The sequence below is a fragment of the Cataglyphis hispanica genome, chromosome 8 (genome assembly GCF_021464435.1).
Source record: "Cataglyphis hispanica isolate Lineage 1 chromosome 8, ULB_Chis1_1.0, whole genome shotgun sequence".
Classification (NCBI taxonomy): Eukaryota; Metazoa; Arthropoda; class Insecta; order Hymenoptera; family Formicidae; genus Cataglyphis; species Cataglyphis hispanica.
In genome coordinates, this window is record NC_065961.1 from 6,721,532 (window position 1) to 6,745,738 (window position 24,207).

Consider the following 24,207-nt stretch of genomic DNA (forward strand, 5'->3'; position numbering starts at 1 on the left):
GAATTATAAAGAGATCATAGATTATAAATAATAAAACAAATATTAAGAATGAAAATTAGAACATTAATAACTTTGAAGATAAATAGACTTTCGTATTTTTTTAAAGAAACTAAATCATAAGTTAGTTTAATAATCTGTGAATATAAAACGATAAAACGCATTACTTTTTAATTAATGTCAATTTTCACGTATTGCATTCTGATAAAAATTTATTCTGAGACTTAATTAAATAAACATATAATAAAAAAATACGAAAAGCGTAAAAAGTTATAATTATCTGATTTTTCTAAAAGAAGAATCGATCTTATATTATGTTACAACAAAAATATCGGGATAAAGAATATATCTTATTATTCTCGAATACAAGAGACTTTAGATAGTCGCGAAAATCTTCTCGCGTATGTGGGGCGAGCTATTAAATTGGGGATTTCAACGAAAACGCTCGTAATCAGTAAGCAAGCATGGAATCGTAAGATAGACTTACCTGAGCCGAAGGAAAATCAAACTCGCCCGTCCATTATCGGGCTCGCTGTCTCGTGAAACCGATTCGAATCGGCGCTCGTTACGCCGCCCTCGGGACGAACGGACACTCGACCCCATTGAAAGGATCTCGAGGGCGTCCTTTCAGACCAGCGATCCTTAATTAATCTGGAAATCGAATCTAGGAGAGGAAGGAGAGAGTCGTAAAGTCGGCGGCGTGCCGATAGATCGGATGGGAGGGATGAGGGCGGTGGTGAATCCGTTTGGTGAATCCGAGACGGTTTATGTGACCGTCCTCTCTTTTGACGGTTTTCTCCGAAGATCATCCTCTCGCTAATTTCTCCTTTTATTGTTTACCCTATCTCGACTTAACTCCCCTTCCGCGTCTCAAGCTGCTCTTATCTCGCCAGCCTTTATTACTTACACAAATTATGTATCGGGTCGTGATAGCTCTTTTCTTCTTTGTACAAACGTCAGCAAAGGAACCGATCGAATTACGAGATTCTCGGATAACCAAATTGCTATTGCAATAATTATTGACTCGTTCCTTGATACGATGGGCAGTTGCAATTAATGTTAATCGTGATTGCGATAGATATGTTTTAGTTTCATGTTTTAACAAAAATCAGTATGCTACATTTTTTAAATATAAATGATAAATAAAATATAATTAATATTTGATAAAAATAATTGCGTTGAAGAAGGTATTCTGGTTCGTGAAAGATAATACCAATCAAATGGATTAAATCATCGTTTTATTACCGTAATCGTTTCGATAATAATGACTTGGTTCATGTAAAATTACAGTGCAACGAAAGCATCATATTTCTTACTTCACACGTAGAACCTCGCACACGTCATTGAGGAAGATCGGATGTGGGGAATATAGTCGAATTAACCACACATTATTTATACTCTATACGTCGCGTCGGGTCGTACTTAAGATTATACGATTGGCGCGCGCGTGTACACATTTATATTTATATTTATTAAACTATATACTTCTGGTCTGGATGTGCGAATGATAGATATATCCCTCGGAGATGCATAATTTTTCCCCTCGAAAAAATTGCACTCGCGTTTTTCCGCGCGCGTGTCTCTGCGAATCCCGACATACATCTCATGTTACTTTCATCGTTATTCTCCCGTTATCGTTATCCGTCTTCCGTCCAGTTAATTATGCACGATAATTTGTAATGCTAATCCACAATTATACACTATGTACAACATCGGGCGTTCGCGTTTCGACCTACTTTACGTAGTGTTGTATTACTATCGTCAGGTCTCTCTCCGAGTTATCCTCTATGTACGAGATATACGGGGTGTTCTAACACTGTGTATACATGCGATTGAACGTGTACGGGATGCGCGAAGATTTCGGGGCATCGAAATGTGTATCGACACACTTGGCGCGTCACGCCCTAAAGATTACATACATCCGGCAACATCCGCGGATCGTCGATTAATACATAGGGAGAAACCGACATACGACACACCTTCCGCAATCGCGTGAACAAATATGCACTAATTAACACGAATTTAATGAAGATACTGGCGTCGCTTTTCTTTGTTTTGTCGATCAAAAACTAGAGCCCGGATCGACATTAAACGCGTAGAAATCTGAGACTGTTGCAACGGATCGTGTGAATCGCGACTATTATCCAGCAAATCAGAATCGTGTGAAATAATATTCCGACATTCGACCTTGAAACTCCCGATTTAGGGGGTTCTTGGGCAAGACGTTGGTTGCTGGCGGCAAGAGTCGCAATCTGGATAGTTTGGAAGGGCAGGTCATTGACGACTCCTGGTAGTGCCGATTGACAGGTCACCGTTAACCTGCCTTCGGAAAAATGATGCCGTTCCAAACGCATCGTTAGGCCCAACCGTGTCGTGGAGACCACACTCCCGTCTACGTTGCCATTCGGCAAGTTTTTGATTAAAGAAGCTTTGTTCACCTGTTGAACCGATTAAAATTTGAATTGAAAAATATATTTTATTTGACATCTTTGATAATTTTAATGAAATAACAGACTATAGTGCAAATAATACAACATTGAAAGTTAAATAAGAGATACAAAGAAAGATTTAATTTAATTTCTGACTTCAAATTAATTGCAGAATCCTGAAAGAGAAATAGCAAAAGTTATAGAACGTTATATATATTAATTTTTTTCAAACTTTCGAGTTTTTATTGCATAAGGATATTTTTGTTAGCATTGCAATTTCGATGCGTTTTCGCGAGTTTATTCTCGAGGAGTTAATTTGCGGCTCGTAGCTCTGTATTTGTTCAAAACGTGAATGTGTGTAGCCGGTCGGCCAAGTGAAATAAAAACGTCCGCGCAAAGTGGCTCGACTTGACAAATTGTCGTTAAATAAACCGAGTAGTATCTTCCAGCGAATGACACGCATAGAGCGTAGCATTGAATAATGGAAGTTATGTGGTTCTCTAGTTCGTCGTGCTTGCGTAACAGCCGCGGAAACGAGCTTTTTGAAGATTAATTACGCTTCACGATTAATTATAAAATTTTCCCTTATTTCATATCGGCCAATTGTACCAGAGATATTCTAAAATTGCCACATGACAACTCAGAGGCGAATAGATATCTGCTCGATAAAAATATTGAGACATTAATTTTTGAGTTACAAGCTATATTTAATCAGAAATCTGTACACTTGATTAATAATTGTAAATAAAAAATTAATCTTTATTTGATATAAACAATATGTAAGTGAGCAAAAAATTAAAAATATAAGGCCTTCCCGTATATGATAATCTTCTAAAATTGATCAACCCTTCTTCGAACCCTTCATGCGATCTCTCGAAAGTTTAACTGGTGGAGTGCACGCAGATGCTCATCGACTTACCTCTTTACCGTTCAAGATGAACGTTAAAACTGCCGGGGGGTAACTCAATTCCGACGTGCACTCCGCTTCGAGGATGTCGCCGATCTTGTAAGAAGGTCGCATCCCGTCAAGTATCGGGGGTTTTTTGGGTGGTATAGCCACGCTCATATTCGCCTCTCTGTAGTCTGTTTCGAAATTTGGCCCCTCCGATGATACTTCGCAGCCGTAAGATCCCGCCAAGTTGATCTCACCTTCGTTATCAAGTTAAAAAAAAGAGAGATTAGAAATGAGTTAAAAATTTGAAGAAAAATATAATTTTTCTCTCTTTTTTTTTTTTCCTTATACAAACTTTTGAAAATTACACGATGAAACGAAATGATTTTGAGAAACGAATTCAATTTTAATTCTTCGATTTTCAATAATTATTTAATGATTTTTTTCTAAAAAAACAACTAAAATTATATAAGAAATATAAATGCGACGTTTTGTAATTTTTCCTTGTAAATTAATGTCGCGCACCTTTATGAGTGTTTGGACCCAGAAGTGTCACTTGGCTGCTGTCACTATGACTGAGATCGATGTACAGATCAGTAATATTCTGAGGTCGCTTAGGCTTCAATGCTCCCGGCATATATTTAAATATCTCCTGACCGTCTTTATTCCACGTCACCGAATACAGCTCCTTGCCGCTGAGATCGTATTCGCACTTGAGTGACACTTTCTCCCATCTTGGATCGGCGATGCTGGGTACATCCAATCTGAGTATCTTCAGCGTGGCACCTATGTAACAATAAAACAAACAATTTGTTTATTTCATTTATATAAGAATGTATTATCAATTTAAATAAGATTTTAGACGATATTAATTTAATTTAGCTATAGAATTGACTTAAATAAATATATATGTGAACGTAAGTAAATTTTTTGCTAAGAGAATTTTGTAATTAGACTAATATTAAGTGAAATGATGATACAAATTTTTTTTTGTTTATTTCTTAATTTTTTCTTATTCTAATAATAAGAGAAATAATAACTTGATTCACATTTATGTAAGGTAATTGTAGAATAATTTCAATAATTTAATTGGTTAATAATTTTAAAAATACTGACGCAGAAGATTTGGAAGATTTTACGAAAACACAATTATTGGTGGAAAATTTAAGCTGTGCCATAAAAATCCCAGGACGGCTTCGTAATGATCGGCGTGTGCTTTATTTATCGCGCATTCGCAGGACGATCGGGACAAATACAACGCGATAATTAAAAATATTTGATCAACCGAACGCAGTCGAGTCCTCCAAAGTAAGTTAAGTTTAAAACGGAAATTAATTATTATCGCGAGAGTTTTCCCAGCAAAATTCATTTGTATCTTTTTCCATCGATAGTAGATACATAATTTGCAATGATTGCAAAAAAATTTTGGATATTACTTAAAAAAAATAACACTAAAAAAATTGCAATTATACTATAATATTTTAGAATAGGTGATATAGTTTATCAATTTTATCAACAACATAAAATGTAGAAAAATGTTTTATTTTAAACATTAACTGTTTGTGTATTTGTGTACTTGTATATTTGTGTATTTGTGTAGCTTTTATTTTAAGATATTATGGTATATTGGCATATTGGAGAACAATTAGGAAAATAAAATAAATGGTTGGTTAATTTTAATTTTTTTTTTTTTTTATAGCATTTATTGATTTATTTTGACACACAAAAACCAGTTTTACAATATGTCGATATTTTATGTTATTTCAAATATTGCCAGGTATTTTTTTATTAAACAAGCTATAAAATCAACATGTCGAAAATCTTGAGTAATGCTTTATATTTTAATAAATGATTATTCAATCCCCATTCTTTTTTCTTCTTTAATAGTTTTTACTGATATATGTAAACGTAAAAGTTCCGTCTTTTTATGCGTATAACTATTTTTTCTTTCAACCAAAGAGTTTCCCTCTAGTTAGCAAGTTGTTTTGCGGCGGTTTGACCATTCCCTTCGCGAAACAATAACGAGTCTTTTTAAATAATTTGTCGGCTTTTCAGAGCTTTGTGTTGCAGTAAGCAGTAGTTAAGCGAGAACACAATAGACCCCTTTGACCCTGTCCTGTTAGTCTGCAGGATATGCAGGGCCGGTTAGCTACTCTGGTACGGTTGGTTTCGGAGTGCAAACTCCCAGGACGCGAAACCGCGGTTCTCGCGCGTGCCTCTGATACGAAGTACTCACTTTGCATTGAATAAAGTGTACATATTGGGATACGAATGCTTCTGACGTGCTCTACATACTGAAAACATAAATATTGAATAATGTGTCGAATACACAAACACGCAAAACTGCAAATTGTAAACGATAAATAAAAACAAACACAAATTTAGTGGAATGCATAGATATTTCTCCACAAATGTTTATTTATTTATACGTATCGTACATGAATATTCCATAAACTGTTAATTATAACGTAGATATAAATTAAAATAATCAAAAAATTTATAATATAAGTGATCGTTAATTTTAAATTAATTTTTTAATTGCAGATACGAGGTTTGGAAAAAGAAGCATTGCTAATCCAGCATTAGTTGATTTGGATTGTTGGTGGAAACAAGACGAGATATCATGATCTGGTTAACAAACTCGGATTCGCACGTCCCTGAAGGTACGTATCGTGGCGCACAATCAAGCGGTCTGTATCCTTTTCCTCGAGTCATCGTTCCTTGTTTGTGAGCACGGCTGGCTCCTCTCGCGAGCCAATTAAACCGGCAATTAGTTTAATAATTAGCAGAATTAATTAATATGCCACGCGACAGGCCGGACGGACCGATTCTGAAGACAATGGGCGAGCGAGCCCATTCTGGGGTCGACGTTCCGTCGAGGGCCGTCGACTCGCGTTCTCTGATTAAAGACTCCCACGCGTATCAGGGAATCCCGGAAGGATCAGAGCGGCGGGATTCCTTTGAAGTTGGAGGATTGATTTGCCTCGTCGCAGACTCGGATATGGCAGGATACGGGGCTTCCTTATTCGTCGCGTCGCTGATCAAATGTAAAGTCGATACTTTGAATTTTATTCCGTGTCGTAGCGGCAAGACTTTAATAAATTTCATTTCTCTTTTTCTCTATTTTTTTTTCGATAATGAATTTATCATTACATTTCGATTATTATTATTATAGAGAAATTATTTTGCAATTATTTTGCCGTATTAAATTTTCTCGTATTAAATTCTGATAACATGACGATTTTATAACTTTTTTATATTTTCTATGTATTTTACTCGTTTCGACTTTCTGTTTTTAAATATTTTTAAAAATGAGAAAAACATTTTAATCTGATTTTATGTTGCAAAAATAAGCATATGCGTGTGTGTGTGTGTGTATAATATTTTATTCTTTTTTGTTATTTAAATAAATTTCATAAAAAATTGATCTTTATACAATACATCGATTTTTCAAAAATTACACGGTAAAACTAAAGACGGCTTCAGAGAAAAGTGGCGTATTTATTATGAATAATTTATGATTCGAAATATCATTTATATATTTTCCGCATGATATTATTTCCCAGTATACGCCTTCTCGCCCGCAGCTGTGCGGACTTACAATTCAGGCTTACGAACGCAACAGATTCCGATGCATAGTACGCGACCAAGTTTTCCTTATTCATTGCACGGTTGATCAAATGCAAAGCCAATACTTCGACTTCCATTCCATTCCGCGCGTTTTACACCGTGGCGGTAAAAACTTTCGACGATTCATCGTTCTCCGGTCCTTCGCCCTTCGCGAAGTAATAGCGAAAATACCATTCTCGCCACTTATTCTGTCTTTTATATTTCACAATAATTCCTCGATAACCTTTCGCGTAAAATCTTTTTAAAAAAATATATTTCTAGAAGTAACAGTCAGAGGGAAGTAGGGCAATAAGAATATACATAGCGTAGCTATGAGAGGGAGTGTATAAAAATATATATATATATATATATATATATATATATATATATATATATATATATACGTATTTGTGCAATTCTAATAATATTCTATTAATTGAAATATCGTTTGCACATAATATCCGTACATAACGCCGCGAAATATTTCAAGGGTCGAAAATAAATAGCTTGGCGCAATAACCGGTGCATTAGTCACAGTGGACGCGTTATTGTTCGTGCCTTTGTGCCTTTCGTTTTTCTCCGCTCGCGGGACACCGGCTGCATTTCTGGCTGTCGCGAGCAACAGTTTCCGGCCTCCCAGTTATATACAAGCTTTCCGATTCGCGCGAGTCGTGCGGTAAACGTGACAAACCGTCGCACACCCCCGTGCGGCGGTCGGCCGCGCGTTAATCGCGTTATTTGCCGCGCTAATTAAGCGCGCGCGCGCGCGATAAATTTGGCGCGGGGGGGGGGCCGGCGGGGGATTTCGGCGCGTTTATTTGCTCGTTCGCCACGTCGACACGTCGATACGCTTTGCTCGCGACTCTTTTTTGCCATTACACATACAGAGAATGACCCGACGATTGCATTTGTACGTTTGCTCGTTACCTCGCGTCTCTCTCTCTCTCTCTCTCTCTCTTTCGTTCTCCTGGATAAAAAAAAAAACTCACCGCTATTACATTGGTCGGACAGTTGGGGAAATAAATTTCTGGTTAAACGAACTTATGTGTGCGTCGCGATTTATGAAAACTCTCCGGGGCGCGCCAGATTTCGCTCCCGCGGGCTGCAGTAAAACACTCAATTTTGGGAAATTTCTTGCGCGATGTTAACAGCAGGTGCATCCGTTTGCGAATTAATTCAGGCTCTCTTGTTTTGTTCGATTTCAAAACGATTCAGTTTAATGTGTATTATTTATTTGGACGAGAGTTGAAATAGTGGTAAGTTTTTGAGCTCGTAATTCAAGTCATTCGTTCTTTCACACACACATATAATGAGACAATTGATAGTAATAAATTCTAAGATATATCACTCTCAGCAATTTAAACCGTTGCTTAAAATATGTATACACATTATTAGTAATATTGATCAATATGAATTAGATATACGAGCTTAAAAATATTTATACTAACACTATATACATTGTTTGATTTAATAGTGGATCGATATAGAAATGTGTTTAAATTGGCAGAATGAAAAATTTGCATGAATACGTGGGACGTAAAATAAAACCGCGATACGTGTTATCGTTAATTGTTTGCATTTAATTTCGATTGTTCGTTTATTCATGAAAATCGATTGTTGGTCGCATTTTTAATTAGCGTTACGTACAATCACAGTGACTGAGGGGAAAATAACACTGATATGAAATTTAAAAATAACACGTTTGTAATTACCATGCATTCAATTATTACACCGCAATTAGTAATCTCTTTTCAATTTTGTTTTGTGTTTGGATTAAACACAAAAGCACTTTCAACACTTTCAAATGTAACAATTTATTATTCTTTATCAAATAATGTAAATTATTTTGACAGGAAGCAAGCAACCTTGTCAACAATTTTTTTTTACGTTTATTGCTTTTTTATTAATAATTTCATATTACAAATGTATTAAATTGTATTAAATTGTGTACAATATTGTGTGAAAAAGCGAGATTAAAATCCATTTACGACATAAAGCACATCGATGTACACCGAGGATCAATAATTTCGCATGTAATCTCGTTCTTCTCGAGACATTAAAACAAATCGTTCCCGCTTCTGCCGACGCCTCGTGGCTAGATTTTTCTCGAGGGGTGGGGACGGGTGGGATAGTGGCTTGATTGATACGAATTGCTCGAAAATTCGAGAACGCTTGTGGGGAGAGTGAGTGGACCGTTTTACGAGATGTGGGCGGGTCGGGAAGTCAAATGGTCGGTCGCGCCAGCGCGTGTTCTTCTGCGGCAGAAAAGACGTTCGTCAAGCGTTGCGCTTAAGTAACTCACACACGCACGTCTCATAATGCAAGCAACGTCCCCTTCCGCGTTCACGTACGCGTGCAAGGCATTCGAGAGTGCTCCCACGCAGAGCTACCCTCGCGATCAGTTTAGGTACGTCTTAAACGTCGGCGCCGCGCTTATCGCTATGTATATTCTCTGCACGCCGCGATAAGCGTGTATACTAAAGCTTTCGTGCAAAATGAATAGCTGATTATATGAAACATCATGTATTTATAACACGATGTATTGTGTAATAAACGCACTGATGTTCGCCAGATGTGTATATATTTTGTTATTTAGATTAAAAAAAAAAAAAAAAAGAATATTTGGCAGATAGATTGAGGGGAGACTAATTGAAATATTTTTTTTCTTAGGCATTTTTACATTGTCACCCTTTCCTACTACGCGTTGTGAATGCCTTCTTGTTAAAGAAGAAATATATTTTTAATGCATCCTTTATCTCGATTGGCAATAGAATTGCGAGAATTAAAAGAACGCGGATGCAATTAACATCGTAATAGGCAGTTTTAATTGGTATTATTGTTTATTGCCCGCCATCGAGCGTTCTGCGAAGCCAATGCGTACCTTCCTCTTTGGAATGTAATTCCTCTTACAATAATTGTTGCATCGCAAGATCTTAAATACGTAACTCGCTGTCTCGCACGCACACGCATTACGCTTCGGATTGCACACGCGCACGCTAGTGGACGTTGTAAACGAAACATGTGGAGCCGCAATTGGCTAAATTAGTGACGACATTGTTCAGTTTACTCTTCGTCTGCAATTGCCTCTTTAATCATCGTAAAGGAACGTTTCTTTATGATACACTCGTTTCATAACTGTCGCCCGCTGCCAGACGGCAGATGGAGTGTCTTATTGATGTTCATCGAAAAGCATTGCGATAAGTATTGTATTGCATCTTCTTTGTGAATGCCTTATTTGCAGTTTTTGAGGGTGCTTCTGGATACAAAAGTTTGAGAGACGTATTATTTATGTAGGTACTTGGCGTTTGATGTAATTTGAAAAGAATTATATAATCCTTCAATTCTTTGTAACTGAGTTCTTTACGACTGTAATATCCATAAAAGAGAGGGAAAGAAAGAGAAAGAGAGAGAGATTTGCAAAAAATATTTAATTATTATATATTATATATGTATATATATATATATTTTTTATATTATATATGAATATAATTGATGATATAAACATATTATATAATGTATGAAATTACTTGTGAACTTAATATAATCAAACTTGCTTTAATACTCGACTCTCGAATTTTTGTAAAACGATATTTCATGTTTCAATATTCTGTATATCAAAAGATCGAATGATTATGATCGCCCAAAGGGCAACGCGCCAATTACTTGATACATATGTGCGTGGAGTCAATGCTCGGATCAATATGAAACTGTTTTCCCATAAAATGAAGCATGACAAGGAGATCGCGGCGAATAGGTAGTTCCTCTTTCTAAGTACTCTTGCTAAGTACTCAAACGAGAACTAAGCGCTTACTATAGGCATCGTATAGCATCATTGCGATTGTATTAGCAGAAATATCGAATGGAATCTCTCTACGGTGGGAACTAAATGCTTGTTTGAAAATGAAACCGAATGTACTTTGCTCATAAATTATGGAAAATCAAAGTCCACTAAAAGATCCTTCATTATTTTCGCGATGGAAGGAGTTTGTAAAACAGAAAGGATATTGGACTGAAAAATTAATAATTGATATTTTTATTCGTTAATCGATTGTCGATTTTCACGCACAAAAATAGCCTCGCGCGAGTGATTGATATCGAAAAGAAAGAACTAGATTACGCCCATACACGCGGCGAGATATTACTCGGGCAGTGCTCATCGACACGAAAAACGTGAACGAGATTTAATTCGGAACTAACGATATTGGACACGATAAGTAGAAGAGAAGAAAGATACATTATATATATATATAGAAAGAAAAAGAGACAGAGCGAGAAAAGTAGCGGTCCGATAATTGCTTTTCGAAGCCGGGCTATCTCCTCTCCTCGTCGCTCTCGTTCTGAGCAGAACCACGGTATTCCGACCACGGGCTATGCATTAATTCGGGAACGATCCCGCGGGAGGAGTAAGGAATGCGCCGTTATAGGGGGACTCGAGAGCTACTACCGTCGCGTCCGTCGTGTGCCCGTTCGCTCCAAGTTCGGATAATTGCTTACGAATTTAGCCGGCAAACGCGCGCGCTGACCCCACGTGCGCGTTTCTTGCCGCCCAGCCGCTGTCGCCGTGATACTGACAACATTTGCTGGTCACCCCTACGGTCACTACTCACCCATTCCTCGACCTGCAGCTGCGGCGGTGCAGGTGCGCGAATCCCCGATGTCCCCCGAGGCAAGTACGAGGGACGCCGCAGCCGGAGGAGAGACCTTTGTCTTGTCCACAGTGTAAATTAACCATCGGATGTAGATCGGATGCGAAACGGTATTTATGGCGGTCTCTTATACACTGTACAGCCACATTGCAGAGCATTAAGGGGAGAGATATGATTCGTATATTTGCATTTCGTTATCTCTTAAATCTGGAATCGATAAATTAAATTTTATAAAATTTTAATAACGCGATACATATTTTTCTTTTTACCGCTTTTTATATAGAATATTTCGAAGATTTTTATCTTAATTTTTTAATTTATATATTTCGATTAATTAAAGTCAATTCTCTCTCTCTCTCTCTCTCTCTTTCTCTCATCTCATTTAACAAGCAACGCTTTCTTTGTCTCCGTTAATAATCATTAGTTTTAACATTCCCCGATGCAATATTTTGAATAAAACATCGTGAGCACAATGTTTGCCGTTGAAACAATGTCGAATAAAAACTGATGCTCGAGCAAACGGCGAATAAACTTGCATAAATGATAAGGAGATACGGCGAATTGGGAGAAAGAGCGCAAACACTGATGTTTTTCCTATTTCGTCTATACGCGAAAACGCGGCACAATGATCTCCGCCATTGTCGCAAATTTGTCCTCTGCAGCTGTGGCAACACGATGCAGATGCAAGAAATGCAATACCGCATTATATACCGGCATTGTTGTTCTACTACCGCGCAAAGTAAGCAGCTACGGGAACAGAGGTAAAGCAAATTTACGATAATGAAACCGTAGCAAAGTAAGTTGTAGGCAAAAGGATACGTAATTAAATCTGTCTAATTAATCTTTCGGTCGCGTGGGCCCACACGACTCCCTGCCTGTACTCTCTGTGCTCTATCTTTCTTTAAAGACATTTCAAATGATGGCTATCTCGGTTCGCGTTTGTTCCGAGTATTTGATTAAGATTCGCGAGCGAGCTACTTCTACGTTCAATTTGTAGCCGGAGCGAAGTAACCGGCGCTACTAATTTATAACATCGCGCGATCGTCTTATAATTAAACAATTTATCAAGAATATTTTCTGAAAGTAATATAATACTTGTCGGATATATATCGAATGCTGAGAATAAATTCCTCGCTCAGATGTAAACTCGTAGAAAGACCGCGTAGAATGAAGAGCAAAGGAACTGAGGTGAATCTTATATTGACAAACAGTTTTGAACAGTGAGATTCAAAGAGTCCCTTCGAAAAGGGAGATTCTTTTTAACATTTAATCACGCCGGTTTAAAATTGCCGAGTGCATACTTTTCTGATCGTGGAGGGGCGCACAATTGCAGCGCATCAGACTGCGGAATGACAATGTGGGCGGAGGATAGTAATCACGACAATAGAGGAATAACCGTATCCGCTGTTGCCTAGTTTCATATAACGAGATTGCCGATGATAGCAATCGCGATTGTGGCGAAAGAGAAAGGGGGAGAGAGAAAGAGAGAGAGAGAGAGAGAGCGGTACGTCGGGGGCCCTTTGAGTCCCCTAATTAATGCTGCGCTCGTTCGCGGAGCTCCGAAATTGGACGAAGCTTGATGCTTTCGAAATATGACTATTTGCGTATATATGTCAAACTTTAGGCGCGCAAAATGAAACTGTTCTCGTTCGTTACGCAAACTTTCGCGAAATTCATTTATCGTCGCAATGATACTATGAGCACACTAATCTGCATAGCTGATAAGGAACTGTCACGCGAACAGTCGCGTATATTGGTTACACTATAGATCTTGTACTGTACTTTATTTTACGACGCATCTTAAGCAGTTATTTTTCGCTTCTCACAATATTTTCCACGTTAAAATATTCAAATTATGCTTTTACAAAGAGTTATCGCAGGAAACGAAGCTCCTGAAGCCAGTGTTTTGGTATCTAAAAGACTAATTTGTATAAATTTGAATCTTAATTAATTTAATTTAATTTTAATTTTAGTTTTTTTTTTTTAATTACATTTTTTCCGGAACTCTAAATATTTCTGCAATAATCTTAAATATTGTACAAAATTTTTCTCTCTCTCTCTTTTTGCAAAATAATTTTATATATAGTTAAAAATTAAGCATTTATTTTTTAAATGACGACGATGATATTTTTAAACACGATTTCGCCTTATCTTTTTAATTTCGCGCAACACGCGCACTCGTGGCGCTTATCTCATTCTCGCGCCAGCTCATGATTTTTAATTGCACCTCCCATCGCGTCCTTTTGTCCCCGATCCAGACCTCTTTCCCTTTCGTGGCCACGGTACTCGACATCGACAAGATAATAAAGTCTCATCGGGACGACGGAGTATATACAATTAGCACGCTCATGACATAATCATTGTCTGAACGCCGAGCTCGCCGACCATAACCACTCAAATTCGCAACGAGAGAGAAAATCCCGCTGCGATTGTCCCATCGTTTCGTGCGGCCGACACTGAGATTCCATCGCGATGTAATATTAGCCTTTATTATATGAACTCTCGCAGAGTGTCGGAATGTTTCCTATACTTTTCTACTTTTTCTCTCTCTTAATCCCTCGCATGTCGCCTTCTGTGTATTCTGTCTAATTGCGTGGGACGCAACCGGCGTCGGGCGCAAAGCGTCATGCGTGCGAGAGTTACATGGAGATTCGATTCTGCTCTCTTTATTATAATGGATAATAAGGAGGTAAGAGGGGGGGAGGGGCACTTTAACCCCATTGTTACGTGCCGGGTCGCAATTATAATGTTATTGCGGCGGAAGCGAGACTCGCCGGGCCCCTTCTTGATCGGCTAATCTCCCCCTTTTTTTTTTCTTTTGCTCTCTTTTGTATAAGCAACTGTCTCCCGACGACGATGACGGTGACCACTGTGTGCAATATTTGACATTAGCGAGACAGTTTCCGTTGTCAGATGTTACCGAGTGCTGTTTGATACGGACGTTTTAAAATCGTGACGCTTTCGAAAAGCATTGTTAAAGGGCGATCTGGGTCAAATGCTTCTTGCCATGCACAGGCGCGCGTGTACCGGAAGCAACGCGTAGAAATCCGCAAACGCGTGTTTCTCGCGAGCGCGTTTGAGCGAAAGCTCTCGGCCGTCGACCGCAACGCGCACTCAAAACGTAATGCATAGGCGAGCGCGCGGGCACACAGTGTGTGCCGGGCATGTATGTGTGCGTTTGCGCGCCCATGGGCGAGCTGTAATTCGATTATTAATTTAATAATCAATTATCGACCAGGTACCAATCGCATTAGTGACGCCCTGTTAAATTACGCGAATCGTTCGGGCGCACGATAAAACGGTCAGAAACGAGCTTTTTATTTCTCCTATAGGATTTAGATACGGTACGTTGCACGTGCGATGTTTACGGATATAGGAATTAAATATTTTGCTTTTAAAAGAGCTAGAGAGCGCACGATGTGCGTCGAATTTAAGGGATTTGTGGTCCGGAAAATTTATAGAATTGGAAAACTGATGGCACGGAGATGCTTGGAACCACACATTTGTAAAGATAAATGTATTTTCCCTATCAAAGATCTCTATAAAATCAATTCTGTGACATCAAAGTATATTGAATATTTGTCTGATGATAAATTGGATACATTCCGAATATCTATTGTTATGTACAATTAATGAAAATGAAACAAATAATTTTTAAATATTTATGTATTTTAATTTATTTTAATAACTTATATTATATATTACAAAATATTTCACACATATATAATATTACATATTTGAAATTCTATCTTTTAAACGCAAAATGCGTTTCTTAAATCTTATCCTAAGATATAAAACTAAATTAAAATATAACGCAAAAATAGGTAACAAGGAGAACATCGTATCTTCACTTGACGAATCTTGAGCGTGTCGCAAAACATTTACGTGACATGGCTGTTTCCCCTTGTCGATTATCGTTGGCGCGCGAATGCGCCAAAATGCAATAGCCATGTATATAGCCGGTATGCATGCCTGATCGGACGGAGGAGGCTTTTAAGCGAATGCGAGATCGACAGCCGAAAGTGGTGCTCCAGCAGCGTACCCGCGCCCGCATCGTGACTCTCGTTTTCCCATTGTTTCTGCGAGCGACGTCGAGCACGCGGCCGAATAATAAATGCGATCTTCCCGCTTACTCTCACTCTCGCTCTTTCTCTCTCTCTCTCTCTCTCTCTCTCTCTCTCTCTCTCTCTCTCTCTCTCTCTTTCTCTCTCCACTCATAGAGATCCAGTTCGGCTGTGGACAATGGCGATCGAATGTACGAACCAAAACGGAATTCCTCCATTATCTCTCTCTACCCTTGTCAATTACGCGTCGCGCCGCTGCCGCAGAGATGAAAAGAAAGGGAAGGGAAAGATGGGCTAGAGAAGGGAGGGCTAGAGAGAGAGAGAGAGAGAGAGAGAAAACTTGTCGTCTCCTCCGTCGCGATTCTTTTCCCTCGCTTATTGTTTTGTCTCGATTATGCTCCAGAAAGCCACTCGATTAACGTCACACGAACGCGATTATGACACGAACGCCCGGATCTTCATTAACGCGTCGGCAGCCTCTACATCGGAGATCGCGTTTCGAGTGCTTCGCTGTGCCCATGCAATAATACAGCGCCGTTTTCAGGAAGAGATCACTCGTGGAAATCTTGTGGAAATGCGATGATTCCTAATACACCCTTTATTTTAGCACAAAAATATTTTTTGAAACCGTGACACATTACTTTCCGACCTATTTTAACAATACATAATTTATATTTTACTTTAATATATAATATATTATCATCATATTTAATTTTTTTATACTTTGTTTTCATCTTCATTATATTTATTATTCCTTTTGGAATTAATTACTCATCCATTGCGGTATCGCACTGAAAATATTTCACGTCAGTTTCTAAATACATACTCCATTTTGCTTCAGCACGATGCGTTTTATTCGGTTGAGGATTGATACGCGACAGAACATGAAGTTCAAGGGTTCCCGAGCGACGTAACACAAGTGCACTCGTCTCGATTACTGCAATCGCTGCGATTCACGAAACGTAATTAAGTAGGTTGGACGCACAGAATGATGATCGATAGACGGCTCGCAATGCAACCGATTATGGCAATTAACGGAGACAATTTACGGAGGCAAAATATGAAATTAATACTTACGCTTGTCTCTGTCATAAAACGGTCCCACGGCGCTATTAACCGCACGCAATGCACGGCAGTATAAACATATATGTGTGTGTACAATACCGACCGATAATTTCGATATCGACTTGTCCAGGTATTACGGCTACGATTATTAATTGTGGCCATTGTGTCGAGAAATCAGTATTCCGACGTTGATGCCCTAAATTTTAGATCGGTCGCTTATCATGAAATAGAGATGGAGAGGCGATTCAAGAAAGCACGCGACAGAGAGAACGCGTTATTGTATGTGCCGATCGAATTAAATTACATTACATTATCAATCGTAATCGAAATTGACAAGTCTCTCTTTTTTTTTATAAAGTACTGTCATTTTCGCTAGTCTATTTGTTAAATTATTTTTTTAATTAAAGATTGAATTTATTGCTCGCTACCGGGGAATTATTTTAGATGCAGACATTGTCTTACTGGATTGAACGGGATAAGGTTCTTGGAAAGGTACCTTTTGATGCCACGGAGAGCCATCTGTCTTATTGCCGATGCGCGTCATTCATTCCTCCTTATTCCTCGCGTGTTTACGTGAAAATGATGCACTCCGTGACGGACGAGCTCGGCGTATTCTGCTTCTGAAACGCATACGATTGGGGTCCGACCGACTCGCAGGAGTGACCCACATTATGCATTTCCCTCTCCCTTACTACGCTGTTATTATCCTTCCCCCTTTCGAAACACTATCTTGCGAGATCATTAATATCTCTTATACCTAGAAGCTGCCATCAAGAAGATTGCATTTGGAAAATATGATATCAGAATATAAGTAAAGTGAGAAAATACGAGTCAATACACAAACAATCTCTTTCAAAATAATTATCTTTCATAAAATGTTTCGAGAGAGATTATTGATTCAGTTCTTCTTCAAATGTATATTTTTTTTTTATTCTGACATAATATACATATTATTTTATATCGGATTATGCATTATCTTACAGATGATGCTTATAAAGAGTTTTTTTTTTTCAAACCTGATGTACGCATGAGTTATTAATTCTCTGAAAATCTAGAATTCGTTGATCTCTGGAAAAAAAAAACAGGTCAAAAGAAATACAAAGCTGACTGAAAATAATATATGTAGATATGAAATAATTTACGGAAAAAAGAACAAGATAGAGATGCTCTTTTGAAACATTAAATTATTCAATTTTAGTGCTTCTTTTCTTTCGAGCTGAAAAAACTGTACGTTATAAAAGGAGCCATTTTACCATTTTGCCATTTTAGAAATATAATAATATTTAATTTTAATAAAATTTTGCCAATCTATTTAAACATGCACTTTGTTATATTTTCGTGTATAATTAATTATTATTTAATTTATGATTATAATTTATGTTAATGCGGATAGATAGTTTGTTCTTGTATATAAATTTAATTCCGCATACAAAAATGTTGTACGCACTAGACTATAGTGTGTGAAACGCGATCATATGTGAGCTGAGGCAAATCACCCTCTCTCTTTCCGTCTCTCAGGTGTGCGTAATATTTGTGCACTTACGTGCATGCCTCGTATACGAAATGTTATTAAACATGATAATAATTCGAATGGAATACTGCAACCCCTCGTAGCGACCGATCGTAGTGCAGCGATAAGAGCAAATTAATTCTGTAATGATGCTAGCTTTACTAGGTAGGGCGATCTTACTCGCGTCACGCAGGCACACAGCAGTTATAGTTCTTCTTATCTGTTCATAAAAAGTGCAAGAAGCCGTTGCGTGCCTTTACTTTGACATACAACGGAATCTAATTTATTGTTCTTTTCTATAATTTTATCAAAACTTTTCAAAAAAATGCTCACGAAATGACCTCGATCCAACTCTGCTTATATTAATCATAAAGAAATATGCGATTGGAATTTATTTTTCTCAACAAAATTTATTTTATAACAAATTATACCGTTAAATATATTATATAAATATCCCTGATAATTTTGTTCCACTTGACATATTAAAAAAATATATAATATAAAACATCATTTCATCAAGCATTGTTATTTTTAATACTGTATCTACAATTTTCTTTCTTCTTCTTGTATATACAAAAATATTATGCTGCATTTAAATACGATGGTACAACTTTTGCCATCGAACGATGATTCTTTCCATAACATTTACGATATTGGAATCACTTGTACTTTAATCCGCATAAGCTTGAATCTCGCTCACTAATATCGCCAAAGAGGCGCAGCCAGATGAGACTATCGGTCGATCTCTTGTAAAAATACAGTGAGGGTGAATAGCATAATTAAATATAGCTACAGTTAGTAGGTATTACCAGTAATTTCACGTAACTGTTTTTTTTTTTTTTAATATTTATTACACATTATTTGCAAATGTCAGCGTTATTACAGCTTGTCATTTGTTTAATCATAAGTTTCAATCGACATTTAGTAATTTAGTAATTTAATTTTTTTAGTATTTTTATCTGGATAAATATTTTATGTAACGACATGAAAATTAATAAATGTGTCAAAATCTATTTTAAATTGTCAAGATAATACCTTTAAATAAATCAAAATCCAATAACAGATATTATATATTGTATATAATATACATATATTAATTAAAATATACAATATAGATGTATATATAAAACACATTTAATAATTTCCATGTTGTTTATTAATTTCCTTTTGTCATGTGCCAATCTGTATTAAACATTTTATATATTTCGTATAATCTGTATGATTTCAGAGAGGCGGATGATGACATTAAATATCCTAATATTTATTTAGAACTCCGAAAACCCGTGTCGAGGATACTTAATTAATCGGCCGGCGACGAGAGCGATTTTATGAATGGCGTGACGAGTCAATGAACGGTAAGATTTTAATGAAAAACCTGGCCTAAAATCCGCTCTTTTCATCGGCAAACACCAATGTTCTGAGATTACACGTTTGAACGCGATAGTCTAATGGCTGACAGACAGAGCCGGTCTTTCTCGTGCACTTAGGCGAATGGGTTAAAACTGCGGTTATTTGCGGTGCACTCCAATCGAATTGCCTATCGTTTGCATAATCTCCATCGTTGCCCGCCGCGTTCGGCTCGTTGCATTCGTCCTCATCCGCACGCCTTTCTTTCACCGATTTCTCTATTCCTGCTTAGGCATCTTTCCTCTCTCCTCGAGCGTTTTTTCGTTTTTGCGCATCCAGGCATATTTTCCATTCGAGAGAACGACTGAGTTTCTTCGTTCGTTCCGGCGGAAAATATAGAATCTACGACTTTGCATTTGATTTGTATTCGTCGATCGATCGAATATCACGAGGACGAGTCTACTTTCGTTGATTTCGAGCCGCGATTGACACAAAACGGACGAATCGTCTCAATTACGACTTTTTATCCGAATTTGGATTTTCGCAGATTGGACTGCATTGCTTCGTGCAAATTTGACGTCGGTGACATCAAATATACGTGTCACGTGGCGTTCTTAGAGGAAAATAAATGACGTACTATGATCGCCTTGAGTTTTGCACGTAACCGATTTGAATGAATTTCCACAGCCGTAAAAATTGCCAGGCTTGTTTCTGACGTACTGAAATTGCAAGATTGTTCCCACAGCGTGAAATAAAAATATCTGTTTCGAGAAATTTATATGCCGACCTTCAGTCGGATATATTTTTCATGAGAAATTTCTGTTCCCTATAAAATAATGTGTGTGCAAAATCTCTTTCTCTTAAATATGAAATTCTTTGATAAAAGGAAAAGATTAAATTATAATTTATAATTAAAAGTCACATGTGAAAACTATCAATTAAACCGTAGTTGTAATCTTTTGCGCGAAATTTGATGCACGTAAATTTAATGAAATTCTGTAATTCAACTGTAAAATAATTTTGTGTTATGAATAGTATCGCGCGGGCACAAAGCGATAACCGTTAACAGCCACAGTAATTGTCCATTTTACGCGTGTTATTAATACAACTTAATTACTAGCAAGCAATCTGTGGTATGTATTCTCAACAATTCCAATCGGATGGGACGTGTAATAGTCCTGAATTCACTGAGTGCTATGAAAGCCCGAGCGCTTTGCGCGCGAATTGCGTCGGTTACGCTAAGTTTGTCGCGTTACGTGGGTCGACATGAAGTTCCTGTTAAATTACTCCCGCTTGTGCGATTCCGAAATACGTACATATATGTAAATATGCATACATATATATATATATATATATATATATATATATATATATATAATATATATATATATACAGATACAACATTGTATATCTTTCAAAGTGAAAATTTGCCGCCGGGCATTTGCTTTAAACATCACTGAATATTTATGATCTCAATCTCTTTTCAGCCTACGGTAAAACGAGGTTTACCTCCGTAATAGCGATGGGATGTACGTGGCGTATCTGCGATGACTTTAATAACTAGTTAGCGGATTAATTACGTCACTTTGTCAACGTTAATTTATCTATTAAGCTCTTATCGGCGGAATGACATACCACGGACGAGCGACAAAATTATTCATTATGCTAATTGATGCGTTGCTATAGATAAATCTTACTCGATTTTTCCGATCGCTTAAACCTCATCGTGACACTTTAGCATTTATCTTTATTCTCGCGATGATAAAAAAACCAATCTATTCGAAGAATCATATCGGAATCTCGGTGTAATTTAAAAGTGAAATCTTATCGTCGTATATCTTGCATAAAAAAAAAAAAAACTTGGATTTATATTCCACAAAAAAATTAGAAAATCTAGAAAGATTAAAGCTTCCGCTAGGCTGTCAAAGGGCAACATGCAAATCGCGGACGTTAAAATAGTACGAAAAAATAAGTTATGCAGTGAATGCGAGCGAAAGGGTAGCGGAGGGAAAGATGGCAATGGAAAATCGTTGTCCCGGCGAGATTAAAGCTGTCTTACCTGTCGTCAGAGAAGAGCAGAATAGCACCGACAGTAGTACGAACTGCATTTTAGTCAGACACTTGCCGCACCTGGAGCACGATTCGTCGCCGAGCGAAGTGGCGCTCCAATTCTTCGTCAGCACTCTCGAGTACTTCATCGTTCACTTGACATTTGTACGCGGGGAAAGAGAGGGGAGGATAATCGTGGCCGTTTGTACCGTTGAGGAAAAAAAAAGAAGAGAATTAGAATCTGCACCTCAGAATTTGCACCGACGGAAATTTTCACTTTAATCGCGTCCACAATGTTCTTTGACTTTTGCATTCAAAGAAACACGATAATGTCACGTGCTTTTTCGAAAAAAATCGTCAGTAATGTGCGAATTCGAATTCGTTGATGAATCGAACGAACGAATGAAATTTTTTTCCCATTTATTTTCTTCTCGCGATTTCAAATCTTCGCGGAAATATTCTTCGCGTTGCTAAGTGCTTTTTAAAACGATCCAGAATACCGATCGCGTCGTTTGGCATGAAAAAAATTCCACCTCGCGCTCTCAGATCTAACGGAATGCTAGGAATTTTTCGCTGTTCTTGCCGTGATTTACTTCTTCACGATTTTAATCTTTTACTTGGTGAGAAAAAAATCGTGAATACCAGTTGGCCGCGATAACAGATAGAAAATAGTTGTTATATTACTTGCGAGCTTCAAAATTAAATTATCACACTAGACTTCTTGTTTAACGTTCCCGCGATTTATTTGATCAACGAAGAAATTCTCTCAATTTCTCACGAAGAGATTGTTTTTCGACGCCGTCACGTGTTCTTGGAAAGAAACCACAGCAATAACCGCACTCAGCTTTCGTATATCAAAGCGAAAGCAATTTCGCTATTACTCCAGCTTACTTCGGTCATTCCGCAAGGGTCTTCTCGAGCTTAACGATCCTCCCTTTTATCGTTAGTTGTTGGATGACGAGCGCTGTTTCCGCCGTAAACGTTGTCCCATAATGTTTTTCATCCTCCGCAACTTGCTTTGGGCTTTCCCCTGGGCGCGTTTACCAACTTTTTACACGAAGACGGCGCGTCTTCTTTCTCTCTCTTTTTTTTTTTTGCTTGCGATGTTACCCAGGTGTGCGCTACACTAGCATATATATATATATATATATATATATATATCTCCGTCAAACGAATCACCCCCTCATGACACTCGTTCCCCTTTACATCGCCGAATGTCCTACCTCCACGATGAGCGGATTAACGCTATTCTCTTTGTCTTCTTCAATGTGCGTTAATTAACGTAGAATAATTATTCATCGAAGCGCGAAACGTCTGTTTTTGCATCGAGTTGTCTTTATCTCATTTTTTGAACTCGAAATGATAACAAACGATGTTTTCTCTCACCGATGATCTTTCAACGTTGATTAACCGGCTCGGTCGCGAGCACTTGTTAGTTATATCAAAGCGAAAGCCTTCGCGCGAACATGCGGCACGAAACTTCTCGCAAATTTCACCCAGCTTCCGCAATCATCCTCCAATGTGCGAGTCCTTTTTTTATCATTGTTTTCGTATTATATAATGAGGGGAAGAAAAATGAATCGTCCAATGATCAACGATCGTAAATTCTCATTTGTATTAATTTCACGGTTTAATGAATTTTTTGTGATTTCTTTTAGCGGCGTGATTTTTTTTCACAGATCGAAATCTCTCCTGACATTTGCGAATTTTTGCAGAAATTTGTGAATAAAACGTCCCGAGTGCAAATTCGAGACGCGACAACTCCCACGTGACACTTTCGCCTCTAGTCACGTGTCGCGATCGCGATTATTCACTTCTGTCTGCTTTGTCGCAAGCGCGACTCTTTGCATCACATTTAATGTTTTAATCCTTATAACGAGCACATCTTTCGAGTCTATCACTATATCCTTTTACCAGTAAATTCTCATAATTATCTTCACGAATACACTGTCACTCTCAAACATACACGCTTCATCGATTTTGTCGATGACTCGAATTGAATCTCTCGGCTTAACGAATAAATTTTATCAAACTCTGTCCTTACATGTCACATTATATTAATGCACTTTTTTATAACCATCCCTTTTTTCGAGGCGATTTTTTATTTAAAAAAAAAAATAGTTTTATCCAAAAATGATATGTCACAATATTCCGATTATGTTTACTCTTCTCCACACTAAGAATTTGAGAGGAATGAATTAGTTCTTATAAACATACATGATGCTGCGGATTCGCTTTGGCATTATTACAAATATCCCCGAGAACCTTTACCATCGGCAGTTCGTAGTTGACAGAAACCCTTGGCGGGAGCGATACGACGAATAAGGTGCCACTCCTACCCGCGCATGCTCCACCACCACTCTTCGAATCGTGATCCCCCCCCCCTCCTACTGCTTATTTTCTCCTTTCCTGCTTGTCGTTCCTGCTACCTTCCCCCTGCTTCCCCTCTACCTACTTTCGCATGATCCCTCTATTTACTGCGTTTTCAAATCATTTTCTCTCTCTCTCTCTCTCTCTCTCTCTCTCTCTCTCTTCTCCTTTCTGCTAAACTTTCCTCCCCTTTGGTGTTCTCTCTTTTCCTCTTAGTCCTATCACCGCG

General features: G+C 37.8%; 1 protein-coding gene and 1 long non-coding RNA gene across 3 annotated transcripts in view; one reads left to right on the forward strand and one right to left on the reverse strand.

The window, feature by feature from the left end:
* Positions 1-24,207, forward strand: part of LOC126851592 (uncharacterized) — a 98,397-nt gene that overhangs the window by 49,002 nt on the left and 25,188 nt on the right. For both annotated transcript variants that reach the window (XR_007687714.1, XR_007687715.1), the window contains exons 2-3: positions 5,863-5,981; positions 19,441-19,567. This is a non-coding gene — a long non-coding RNA (uncharacterized LOC126851592). The remainder of the gene's footprint in view (positions 1-5,862; positions 5,982-19,440; positions 19,568-24,207) is intronic.
* LOC126851578 (uncharacterized) lies at positions 1,221-23,910 on the reverse strand. Its single transcript, XM_050595687.1, has 4 exons — positions 21,619-23,910; positions 3,844-4,104; positions 3,346-3,575; positions 1,221-2,435 (listed from the first exon to the last, which is right to left on the reverse strand). The coding sequence occupies exons 1-4, from the start codon at positions 21,755-21,757 to the stop codon at positions 2,085-2,087; spliced, it is 981 nt and encodes a 326-aa protein (XP_050451644.1). The 5' UTR covers positions 21,758-23,910; the 3' UTR covers positions 1,221-2,084.

Excerpts from the sequence above, each read along its gene's own strand:
- LOC126851578 (XM_050595687.1), bottom strand. The coding sequence starts at position 21,757 with ATGAAGTACTCGAGAGTGCTGACGAAGAATTGGAGCGCCACTTCGCTC. Across the intron at positions 4,105-21,618 it reads CTGCTCTTCTCTGACGACAG|GTGCCACGCTGAAGATACTC; the intron begins GTAAGACAGCTT and ends ATTGTTACATAG. Across the intron at positions 2,436-3,345 it reads TCATCTTGAACGGTAAAGAG|GTGAACAAAGCTTCTTTAAT; the intron begins GTAAGTCGATGA and ends TCGGTTCAACAG.